This window comes from Zophobas morio, unplaced genomic scaffold (genome assembly GCF_036711695.1).
Source record: "Zophobas morio isolate AGI-343-1 ecotype UQ-CSIRO unplaced genomic scaffold, CSIRO_AGI_Zmor_V1 ptg000006l, whole genome shotgun sequence".
Taxonomy (NCBI): domain Eukaryota; kingdom Metazoa; phylum Arthropoda; class Insecta; order Coleoptera; family Tenebrionidae; genus Zophobas; species Zophobas morio.
Window position 1 is genome coordinate 5,228,193 of NW_026972111.1, and position 12,785 is coordinate 5,240,977.

A 12,785-nucleotide genomic window follows, 5' to 3' on the forward strand; every position below is an offset into this window, starting at 1 on the left:
AAAGCTCCTGTCACTCCCATTCCTTTCGGTTCGAGTAATTTAGTCACGATGACGTTCAAATGGGTTCGGGTTATGGCGATTCGAAGTTGAACGCAAAATCCCCGATGAGCAACTTGACGTCGTCTCTGTTCAGCTCCCCCTTCGAACTGTGTGATGTTGTTTCAACCGTCTTTTTTTGTAAGGCGGATGAAACCATGATGCTGGTCGTAGAACCCACGACGAACGAGTACTGGATACCGTCCGTGAAGGCGACAGAGCGTAGTTCTTGGTTGAGCTTCGTGCGGAAAGACCTGGGCCAAGACGTATGAAACATCCAAATCCAAGGTGATGACGGTGATTGTTACTTTCCAGATATTTGGAGCGACTCTTCCGACAGATAAGTTGATGCGGTACGTCAAAGTGTGGTTGCCTGCGACTGTTAAACCTGGTTACATTAGTCACTCGATCTTCAACATCCAGGTGAATATGGCTGTGAAGAAGAAATCGAAAAGCATCTCTGCAAAGGTGAGCCGAGGTGCGGAGAGGTTGCTTTTGATGGGTTTGTAGTTCAAGGGCAAGATTTGCTGGAGCAGTTTTGATGAGGTCATGAACTACCACACAAACAACTTATTAAAGAGTCCCGAAATTGTTGATCTCATGTGCTGGAATCTCAATAGGAAATCAACGATTGCTAATATACCTAGTGAGCACATGATGGTAGGTAACTTTATGGAAATTAACGACACCATCTTAATTACTGCAAGAAATACGATCTACGAACAGATAGTACATGCGTCGGGGCTCAGCCGAGCCGGTACGTCTTTGTATTTTTTGAAGATTAAGGCGAATTTGTGCACTTCCAGCTCAAGAAATTCTCTACACACAGTTCCTCATAGTATGTTTTCCTTGCGTGTACATGTCTCTGCAGAATTTTTCCAAGTTCATGATCGGTTTACGTTGGGGCAAAGACGATATTCCTCACTTATTTCGATCGGCAGATTTGTACGACCGTGGAGGACTCTCTTTTAGAGAGTTTATCTACTTTCTGGCGGCTACTGAACAGGGCACTAGCCATGGAGGTGGTAATGCGGAGTTGCGCTGTCGCTATATCTTTAGATATTTGGATACCAGCAATGAGCACGTGTTAAAACGTAACCAACTGAAGAACTTTATTCGTTTGATAAGAAAGGCTAGGAAGCAGCCGCTGACCGAAGACGGCATCGAGAAGGAGTTGAAGGAATGCTATCAGTAAGTTGGCAATAGTGACAGTGTAGTAGCACTTGAGATTTCAGGAGTATAGGTGTTGCCGAAAACCACGCACTCACAATTTCGGAGTTCCTACGCGCAGTTGGAGAACTGAAGGTGAGAGGAACTTCACTGATTTGTCGAGCGCCCACGAGCATTAAAATTTTCGTCAAGGAGATAAGGTAAACGTGTTACAAACTCCTGCCGGTCTATTAAATATTGTGGCGCTTAGTGACATGTATCCACGAGAGAAAGGAACCTATGGAAGTAAAACTTCTGGTAGGTGTAGTCAGAAGAAAAGTGAGGTTATTGTTTATTTTAAAGCGCTGCAGATGTCTACGCAGAGTCCAGCATATCAACTAGCGTTGCACAGTGTCAAGATCCAGTCGAGCGCCGCAGCTATCAAGATACAGCAGTTTTGGAACATTGACAGTTAGTTCATTCTTTTTACTGCGTCTTCCAATACCGAGTTCCTATCCTCTCCTATATTTTCTAAATTCGTAACTTCTTGAGTTACTCGACTCTTGATCTTCCGTATCGAGATGCTTTAGTTCTGTATATTTTCTGTTCTTTTTTCCTCTGCTAGTTAATTTTGTCACCAGACGCAACATCTGCGGTAAATGTGAGCGCTATCCCCTTCAACGAAATCTTGCGCAAGGAATCCATGCACATGTTTGATCAACACTCCGAATCGAACGAACTTCTAAAAGCCATCCGTTACCTAATGCAAGTGAACGGTAAAAAGAACGAAGCCTATATAAGGATTGACACTATGAATTTCGAGTGGGGACAGCTGAACCCGCATGTGGTGTTTCAGAATTTATTCACTGTCTGTAGTGTGGTGAAAGAAATTTTGAAGACCGAACCTAGATTGGTGGACGTATCAGCGCCGGTCTACATCATGGGTGCGTTTCAAAATGTGTACACGTTTCTTCAGTTTCGAATTTTAGGTGACTTACATGGCAACTTCGCCGACCTTCTATTCTTCGAGAAGATGTTTTGGCCCGTGGGACCTGCGTTGTGTCCTTGTAATCTTCTGTTCTTGGGGGACTATGTAGATCGTGGGGTGTACAGTTTTGAAGTCGCTTGCTACCTTCTTTGCTACAAACTGCAAAGTCCGCGGAAGGTGTTTCTGTTGAGAGGGAATCACGAGATTCGACGCGTACAGGCGCAGTGGACTTTTGAGAAGTGGGTTTGCTGAAAGTGAGACGTTCAATGTACTTTTGGCCTTTCCAGGGAGTGTAAACTCAAGTTTGGAGAAAAACTCGGCTCGTTGGTCCATAATGTTATCAATGATGTGTTCGATGTGTTGCCTCTGGCGGCGGTAATCGACGATAGCGTTTTCTGCTGTCATGGTGGTATTCCTCCACCTTGGTTGTGTCCTGTGACTAGCGCAATCAAAGACATACCTATAGTGTTACCAGAACCCCAAGATCAAAGTTACCTCGCTTGGGAACTAATGTGGAACGACCCAGTTCGTACTAAACACATAACGGAAAAAGTTATGATAGAGCTTCAAGCTAATGAAGGTTTTGCCATGAACAGTCGAAGAGGTACCGCCCACATTTTCAGCGTTGAAGCTTTGGAGAAATTTCTAGCCGTAAATCGTTACACTCATTTAGTGCGTGCTCACGAAGTTGTAGAAGCTGGTTTTTACGTAAGTCACCACCTTGCTACTCTTTGGTACTAAGTTAGATTGTGCAGCTGCAACAGAAAGGTCACATGGTGACCGTCTTCTCTTCATCCAAGTACTGTGGAGGAACTAACATGGCGGCTTGCATTTTCGCCGATCAAGGGAAACTAAGGGTTATGAGGGTGGAACTCGAATCAACTACAACGTGAATAAAATTCTATTTTGTCAAAATAAACCGTGTCGAAGTTGTTCGCCTGTAGATAAGAGAGTAACGTTGCGGATTTGTTGTGCGGTCTCAAAGCAACTTTTGCCGATGCCTCTTAACCCTTCAGTCTCGTCTAAGGGGTGATAGTTGTACACCAGGAGGAGAAATTCGTCAACAGTGATAAACCCATCGTCGTTAGAATCCATAGATTTGAATTTTTCTTCGCGAAGGTGGTCACTGCTAGTGTCAGCTCGACTATCCAAGAAGCAGCAACTGCAAACAACTGAGGTGAAGAAAGTGGGCACTATTTATTTTGTTACAATTTTTTGAAATCCATCATTCCGTTTTCTTCCGACGCTAGAAGCATGAAGTTGTTGGTTAAATCGTCGACGGTGATTTGGTCCCACTGTGTGAAGTTTTCCCGCAACCACTTGTCGCGTTTGTCTCCTACTTCTGTCAGTTTGCGAATGAAAGCTTTCTGTAGCTCGTCGTAAGCATCAGTTTGGATTTCCTGATCCTCGGCTTTTTCATCACCCGTGCTCATGAAGTTTTTCTGCAAGTGGAAACAGATGGGTTTGCTTTTTATGGGGAATTCGGTAAAACGGGCCCAAAGTCGTGCCAAAAAAGCTCCCATTTTGACATTTATTTGACATATTTTAAAAATACAAAGGCTTAGGGGAATTATAAATTAATATCCACCATTTTTTCGACTTAAACTAGGCTTTGATATTGTTTTTCATGTTGGACAAATTGATTCGATGGACTGGGTATAATTTTTGATTTGAGGGAACCCCGAGGGAAGTTTCGTATGTTCCATATTTACCAGTTAAGTACACATGGTTGGTTGACAGCGCGGCAGTACGAGGGCAGAATATTGCACACACGCATTACTAATTAGGCCAGTGATAAGAAGAGATTGGAACAAAGAAACGGGCACAATATGGATTGGTGAGACCGTGAAAAGTGAGCACAGTTTTAGAAATGTGACTTGAAAATTTTCTTCCTCAAAGGTTGTCATGGGTCTAACTACGTGCGGTAAAAGCAGGAGAAGCGTGTTTGAAACTATGTACATTTAACAATAATATCTCAAAAGTTAAAAATTTTAATCAATCTTACAAAGAACTGCCTCCTGGAACTCATAAAAATCTAGTAATTTTTTTAGATTTTGGGCATTTTGGTTTTGGATCCAATGCAATTAAGGCCCAAGGTTTTAAAAAGTAATAAATTATTATTTTTGGTTTCTTTGAAAGTGACTGTGGTTTACTTTTTGATTTTAAAGTATACAGACACGGTGGCAGTTCGTTTGCATTATTAATTGCGACAGGTATTTAAGTTTTCACTTTGATGTGTTTATTCAGAACAGTGGTTATTTGTTCGTGTGACTGACGTTGCAGGTAAATGTTTTGCTTGTGTTAATAAAGAGACTTATAATAAGGTTGGTAATATTTATTTGCAAATCGTTATGATAATGACCGTGTTGAGGTTGCTATGAGGAAGAACGGAAGCTTTCGACAAATACATGAACAATTCTGGGGTAGAATTGTGGGGATTGAGTAAAAAGCCAATAAAGCTTACTACTGATTTATTCAAAACAACTTAACTTATTTATACCAAACTACATATTTACAATATATGAGTGTTTCTTCTGGATTTTCTCTTTCACTTTTTCAACCACAGCTTCCTCGTACTACTTGTCGGTAAAATATTTTTCTTCGGAATCAGTTTCCTGGACATAGATTTCTTCATGCAGTTCTACGATCCTTCTCCACTGACCTTGGATTTTTTCAGATAGTTCATAACTGACTCCGCTGTAGTCCTGAGCTAAATCGCTCTTTATTTTGGTCATTTCGGTGGAGATTTTTTGCAGTCTGAACAACTGGTGTCGGATGCGGGCTTCTTGCTTTTCTTAAATTTTATATATTTGTATATCAAACTCGACCATCAATCCCCGAAAGTAAGAAGAAAATTCGCGTATTCGCAAATTGCAAATATCATTGCGCTTGTCAGATATTGCAAACAGCATGCGCAGAATCGTACACCATAAAAATCTCCAATCGCAATTACTTTCATCCGAATTCGTACCCAAACTGAAACAGTTGCAGACACATTTATCCAGATTTAATAGGAATAGCCAATTTTGACACCATTCTTTCACAGAGTGCAGATCCAATTGTAGAATAGTAATATAGAACAAAAATAACGCGGGGCCTAAAACTGATCCTTGCGGCACTCTTGAGCACATGGAAGAGAAATTTAAAAATCGAAAATTTTAACAATCGAAAAACAAAGATGTTAAAAAATCGAAACATAAAAATTCGTAAAACCGAAAAATTGAAACATGATTGTGTAATTTAAAAAATCGAAACATTGAAACATCACAAAATTAAAAAAAATGAAAAATTTGAAAATCCAAAAATGAAAAATCGATTTTTCAATTTTTCTATTACTGGGTGTTTCAGTTTTTAATTTTTGGATGTTTCGATGTTTTGATTTCTCGCTTTTTCGACTTTTCGTCATTTCAGTTTTGGAATTTTTCAATTCATCCATTTTTAGTTTTTGACTCCTCAATTTTCCAATTTTTTAAATTTTCGATTTTTAAATTTTGAATTTTTCGATTTCTCGATTTCTCTGTTTTTTGATTTTCCAATTTTTAGATTTCTCGATTTTTTGATGATTTAGTTTTTTTATTTATCTATTTTATTTTATTTAAATTTTTCAATTTTTTATGTTTAAATTTTTAATTTTTCAATTTTTACCTTTTCGAGTTTTCGGTTTTGGGATATTTCGAGAACTTTTCAATTTCTCTATTACTCGATGTTTCGGTTTTTCAATTTTTGGATTTTTTGATTTCTCGCTTTCTCGATTTTTCGACTTTCCGGCTTTTCAATTTATTAGAATTTTCATTTTTCAGTTTTTCCATTTCCCAATTTTTCGTCATTTCAGTTTTGGCCTTTTTCTACTTATCGATTTTTTAGTTTTTTGATTCCTCAATGTTTCAATTTTGTAAATTTTCGATTTTTAAAAGTTTCTTTTTTCGATTTCTCGATTTTTCGGTTTTTTGTTCCAATTTTTAGATTTTTTTTTTTGGAATTTTTCAGTTTTTACATTCTTGAATTTTTCTCGATTTTCCAATTTTCGATGTTTCGGCATTTCGATTTTTCGATATTTCTCGATTTCTCAACGTTTCAGTTCTTCAATTTTTGTATGTTTCGATTTTTCAATTTTCGGCTCTTGGATTATTAGAGTTTTCGATTTTTCAGTTTCCTAGTTTTTCAATTTCCCAATTTTTCGTCATTTCAGTTTTGAAATTCTTCGATTTATCGATTTTTTAATTAAATTTGTTGTAATTTTTAATTTAAAATTTTTCATTTTCAAATTTTCGATTTCCCGAATTTTCGACATGTCGAATTTTCCATTTCCCGATTTTTCGATGTTTCAGTTTTTAAAATTTTCGATGTTTTGATTTCGCTGTTTTTCAATTTTTCGACTTTTCGGCTTTTCACGTTTTAGATTTTTCGATTTTCTAGGTTTTCGATATTTCGATTTTTCAAGTTTTAGATTTCCCAAATTTTCCTGATTTCAGTTTGAAATTTTTTAATTTCTCGATGTTTCAGTTTTTTGATTTTTAAATTTTCCAATATTTAGATTACTCAATTTTTTAATGTTTTAGTTTTGGGATTTTTCAGTTTTTAGATTCTTCAAGTTTTCTCGATTTTCCAATTTTTCGATTTCTGGATCTTCTGATTCTTCAATTTTTTTGATACTTCAATTTCCCTGTTATTTAATTTTTTAGTCTTCAATTTTTCTATATTTTAATTTTTCAATTTTAGATTTTTCGATTTCTCAACTTTTCTTCAATATTTCTATTTCTTCATTTTTATAATTTCTAATTGTTAGATTTTCAGTTTTTTGATGTTTCGATTTCCTCATCTTTCGATTTTTCAACTTCACAGCTTTTGATTTTTCGATTTTTAAAAATTTTTGATTTTTCAGTTTTTCGATTTTTCAATTTTTCGCTTTGTTTTAAGTTTTAAATTTTCAATGTTTCAATTTTTAACTTTTGGATTTCTCGATTTTTTAATTACTCGCTTTTTTCGATTTTTCGATTTTCGGCTTCAAAAAATTTTAAAATCGAAAATTTAAAAACCGGAAAACGAAAAATGAAAAAATAGAAACTCCAAAATTTTAAAAATCGAAACATCGAAAAACTGGAAAATCAAAAGATCGAGAAATCGAAAAGTGGACAAGGGGAAAAATTGAGAAACCGAAATAGGCCAAAATCGAAAAATCGAAAAGTTAAACAAAAAGAAACAAACATCCAAATCTCGATAAATCGAGAGTATTTAATAAATCGCAAAATTGAAAAAATGAAATATTGTGAAATCGAAAGATCAAAAGATCGAGAAATCGAAAAGTCATGAAATCGAAAAATCGAAAAGTTGAGAAACCGAAACAGGCTAAAATGGAAAAAACGAAAAATTGAAAGTTAAAAAATTGGAAAATCGAAAAATCTAAAAGCGGAAAAATAAAAAAACGAAAAAACGGAAAATGGAAAACTGAGAAACCGAAATAGGCCAAAATAGAAAATCGAAAAGTTATATGTTGACTGACTGATAAATTGAGAAACTGAACAATTAAAATATTCAAACATCCAAATCTCGATTAATCGGGAAATCACAACATTGAAAAATCGAGAATTTTAAAAATGAAAAATTTGAAAAAACGAAAAATTGGAAAACAGAAAATCTAAAATCGGAAAGTTGAAAAATCGAAAGACTAAGAAATCAAAATATTTTAGAAATTCTAAAAATTGAAAAATTGAAATATCGAAGAGTTGGAATGCAAAATCTAGAAATCGAAAAATCTAAAATTTAAAAATCGAAAAAGTAAAAAATCGACACATCGAAAAATCCAGAATTCAAAAATTGAAAAATCGAAGAATCGAAATATTGAAAAATCCCAAAAATGAAACATCCAAACACTGAGGAATTAAAAAAATTGAAAAATTGAGAAGTCAAAAAGTCAAAAAAGTGAAGTCGAAAAATCAAAACCTTAAAAAATTGAAAAATCAAAAACCTAAAAAACTGAAAAAGTGAAGAATTGAAGAAATGAAAAATCGAAAAACTGAGAGTTTATAAAAGTCAAATTTGAAAAATTGAAAAATCAAAATATTTAAAAATCGTAAACTTGAAGAGGAGAACAATTAAAAAAACGTAAAATTGAAACATTGTAAAATTGAGAAATAGAAAAATTGATAATCCTGAAATTGAAAAATTGTAGAATCGAAAAATTGAATTTCATATAAAAACTGAAAAATCTCAAAATTGAAATTTTGAAAAATTGAAAGATGAAAGAAAAACTGAAAAATTGAAAAATTGAGATCTCGAAAAATCAAAAAAGTAAAATCGAAATACAGGAACCTTAAAAAATAGAAAAATTGAAGAACTGAAAAATTGAAAAATCGAAAAACAGAGTTTATAAAAGTCAAATTTGAAAAACTGGAAAATCAAAATATCGAGAAATCGAGAAGTCGACAAGGGGAAAAATTGAGAAACCGAAATAGGCCAAAATAAAAAAATCGAAAAGTTAGACAAAAAAAAAACAAACATCCAAATCTCGATAAATTGAGAGGATTTAAAAAATGGGAAAATTGAAAAACTGAAATATTGAGAAATCGAAATATCAAAAGATCGAGAAATCGAAAAGTCATGAAATCGAAAATTCGAAAAGTTGAGATACCGAAATAGGCTAAAATGGAAAAAACGAAAAGTTGAAAGTTAAAAAATTGGAAAATCGAAAAATCTAAAAGCGGAAAAATAAAAAAACGAAAAAACGGAAAATGTAAAACTGAGAAACCGAAATAGGCCAAAATAAAAAATCGAAAAGTTATAAGTTGAAGGACTGATAAATTGAGAAACTGAACAATCAAAATATTCAAACATCCAAATCTGGGTAAATCGGGAAATCACAACATTGAAAAATCGGGAATTTTAAAAATGGAAAATTTGAAAAAACTAAAAATTGGAAAACAGAAAATCTAAAACCGGGAAGTCGAAAAATCGAAAGATTAAGAAATCAAAACATTTGGGAAATTCTAAAAATTGAAAAATTGGAATTTCGAAGAGTCGAAATGCAAAATCGAGAAATCGAAAAATCTAAAATTTAAAAATCGAAAAAGTAAAGAAATCGACACATCGAAAAATCCAGGATTAAAAATTTGAAAAATCCCAAAAATGAAATATCCAAGAACTGAGGAATTACAAAAATTGAGAAATTGAGAAATCAAAAAGTCAAAAAAGTGAAGTCGAAAAATCAAAACCTTAAAAAATGGAAAAATTAAAAACCTAAAAAACTGAAAAAGCGAAGGATAGAGGAAATGAAAAATCGAAAAACTGAGAATTTATAAAAATCAAATTTGAAAAATTGAAAAATCAAAATATTTAAAAATCGTAAACTTGAAGAGGAGAACAATTAAAAGAACGTAAAATTGAAACATTGTAAAATTGAGAAATAGAAAAATTAAAAAACGTGAAATTGAAAAATTGTAGAATCGAAAAATTGAATAACAAATAAACTGAAAAATCTCAAAATTGAAATTTTGAATAATTGAAAGATGAAAGAAAAACTGAAAAACTGAAAAATTGAGATCTCGAAAAATCAAAAAAGTAAAGTCGAAATACAGAAACCTTAAAAAATAGAAAAAATAAAGAACTGAAAAACTGCAAAATCGAGAAACAGAGTTTATAAAAGTCAAATGTGAAAAACTGGAAAATCAAAATATCGAGAAATCGAGAAGTCGACAAGGGGAAAAATTGAGAAACCGAAATAGGTCAACATCGAAAAATCGAAAAACTAAACAAAGAAAACCAAACATCCAAATCTCGATAAATCGAGAGGATTTAAAAAATCGGAAAATTGAAAAACTGAAATATTGAGAAATCGAAATATCAAAAGAACGAGAAATTGAAAAGTCATGAAATCGAAAATTCGAAAAGTTGAGAAACCGAAATAGGCTAAAATGGAAAAAACGAAAAGTTGAAAGTTAAAAAATTGGTAAATCGAAAAATCTAAAAGCGGAAAAATAAAAAAACGAAAAAACAGAAAATGGAAAACTGAGAAACCGAAATAGGCCAAAATAAAAAAAATGGTAAAATTATAAGTTGAAGGACCGATAAATTGAGAAACTGAACAATCAAAACATTCAAACATCCAAATCTGGGTAAATCGGGAAATCACAACATTGAAAAATCGAGAATTTTAAAAATGGAAAATTTGATAAAACGAAAAATTGGAAAACAGAAAATTTTAAACCGGGAAGTCTAAAAATCGAAAGATTAAGAAATCAAAATATTTGGGAAATTCTAAGAATTGAAAAATTGGAATTTCGAAGAGTCGAAATGCAAAATCGAGAAGTCGAAAAATCTAAAATTTAAAAATCGAAAAAGTAAAAAAATCGACACATCGAAAAATCCAGGATTCAAAAATTGAAAAATCGAAGAATGGCACTATTGAAAAATCCCAAAAATGAAATATCCAAGAACTGAGGAATTACAAAAATTGAGAAATTGAGAAATCAAAAAGTCAAAAACGTGAAGTCGAAAAATCAAAACCCTAAAAAATGGAAAAATCAAAAACCTAAAAAACTGAAAAAGTGAAGGATTGAGGAAATGAAAAATCGAAAAACTGAGAGTTTATAAAAATCAAATTTGAAAAATTGATAAATTAAAATATTTAAAAATCGTAAACTTGAAGACGAGAACAATTAAAAAAACGTAAAATTGAAACATTGTAAAATTGAGAAATAGAAAAATTGAAAATCGTGAAATTGAAAAATTGCAGAATCGAAAAATTGAATAACAAATAAACTGAAAAATCTCTAAATTGAAATTTTCAAAAATTGAAAGATGAAAGAAAAACTGAAAAATTGAAATCTCGAAAAATCAAAAAAGTAAAGTCGAAATACAAGAACCTTAAAAAATAGAAAAATTGAAGAACTGAAAAACTGAAAAATCGAGAAACAGAGTTTATAAAAGTCAAATTTGAAAAACTGGAAAATCAAAATATCGAGAAATCGAGAAGTCAACAAGGGGAAAAATTGAGAAACCGAAATAGGTCAACATCGAAAAATCGAAAAATTAAACAAAGAGAACCAAACACCCAAATCTCGATAAACCGAGAGGATTTAAAAAATCGGAAAATTGAAAAACTGAAATATTGAGAAATCGAAATATCAAAAGAACGAGAAATTGAAAAGTCATGAAATCGAAAATTCGAAAAGTTGAGAAACCGAAATAGGCTAAAATGGAAAAAACGAAAAGTTGAAAGTTAAAAATTGGTAAATCGAAAAATCTAAAAGCGGAAAAATAAAAAAACGAAAAAACAGAAAGTGGAAAACTGAGAAACCGAAATAGGCCAAAATAAAAAAAATGGAAAAATTATAAGTTGAAGGACCGATAAATTGAGAAACTGAACAATCAAAACATTCAAACATCCAAATCTGGGTAAATTGGGAAATCACAACATTGAAAAATCGAGAATTTTAAAAATGGAAAATTTGATAAAACGAAAAATTGGAAAACAGAAAATCTAAAACCGGGAAGTCTAAAAATCGAAAGATTAAGAAATCAAAACATTTGGGAAATTCTAAAAATTGAAAAATTGGAATTTCGAAGAGTTGAAATGCAAAATCGAGAAATCGAAAAATCTAAAACTTAAAAATCGACAAAGTAAAAAATCGACACATCGAAAAATCCAGGATTAGAAATTTGAAAAATCCCAAAAATGAAATATCCAAGAATTGAGGAATTACAAAAATTGAAAATTGAGAAATCAAAAAGTCAAAAAAGTGAAGTCGAAAAATCAAAACCTTAAAAAATTGAAAAATCAAAAACCTAAAAAACTAAAAAAGTGAAGAATGGAGGAAATGAAAAATCGAAAAACTGAGAGTTTATAAAAGTCAAATTTGAAAAATTGAAAATCAAAATATTTAAAAATCGTAAACTTGAAGAGGAGAACAATTAAAATAACGTAAAATTGAGAAATAGAAAAATTTAAAATCGTGAAATTGAAAAATTGTAGAATCGAAAAATTTAATAACAAATAAACTGAAAAATCTCAAAATTGAAATTTTGAAAAATTGAAAGATGAAAGAAAAACTGAAAAACTGAAAAATTGAGATCTCGAAAAATCAAAAAAGTAAAGTCGAAATACAGAAACCTTAAAAAATAGTAAAATTGAAGAACTGAAAAAGTGAAAAATCGAGACACAGATTTTATAAAAGTCAAATTTGAAAAACTGGAAAATCAAAATATCGAGAAATCCAGAAGTCGACAGATGGAAAATTGAGAAACCGAAATAGGCCAAAATCAAAAAATCGAAAAGTTAAACAAAAAAAAAACAAACATCCAAATCTCGATAAATTGAGAGGATTTAAAAAATCGGAAAATTGAAAAACTGAAATATTGAGAAATCGAAATATCAAAAGATGGAGAATTTGAAAAGTCATGAAATCGAAAATTCGAAAAGTTGAGAAACCGAAATAGGCTAAAATGGAAAAAACGAAAAGTTGAAAGTTAAAAAATTGGAAAATCGAAAAATCTAAAAGCGGAAAAATAAAAAACGAAAAAACAGAAAATGGAAAACTGAGAAACCGAAATAGGCCAAAATAAAAAATCGAAAAGTTATAAGTTGAAGGACTGATAAATTGAGAAACTGAACAATTAA

The 12,785-nt window shown here is 32.1% G+C and overlaps 2 protein-coding genes across 2 annotated transcripts; one reads left to right on the forward strand and one right to left on the reverse strand.

The window, feature by feature from the left end:
* The first annotated feature begins 28 nt into the window (after positions 1 to 28).
* On the forward strand, positions 29 to 3,130 carry LOC135123400 (uncharacterized). The gene is made up of 11 exons (XM_064048005.1): positions 29 to 302; positions 352 to 504; positions 547 to 793; positions 843 to 1,227; positions 1,272 to 1,406; positions 1,457 to 1,503; positions 1,549 to 1,656; positions 1,827 to 2,129; positions 2,175 to 2,412; positions 2,461 to 2,881; positions 2,929 to 3,130. Exons 1-11 carry the CDS (start codon positions 60 to 62, stop codon positions 3,064 to 3,066), a joined length of 2,418 nt encoding a protein of 805 aa, XP_063904075.1. The 5' UTR covers positions 29 to 59; the 3' UTR covers positions 3,067 to 3,130.
* Positions 3,068 to 3,759, reverse strand: LOC135123402 (uncharacterized). Its single transcript, XM_064048007.1, has 2 exons — positions 3,383 to 3,759; positions 3,068 to 3,335 (listed from the first exon to the last, which is right to left on the reverse strand). The coding sequence occupies exons 1-2, from the start codon at positions 3,694 to 3,696 to the stop codon at positions 3,083 to 3,085; spliced, it is 567 nt and encodes a 188-aa protein (XP_063904077.1). The 5' UTR covers positions 3,697 to 3,759; the 3' UTR covers positions 3,068 to 3,082.
* Between the last annotated feature and the right edge of the window lie 9,026 nt (positions 3,760 to 12,785).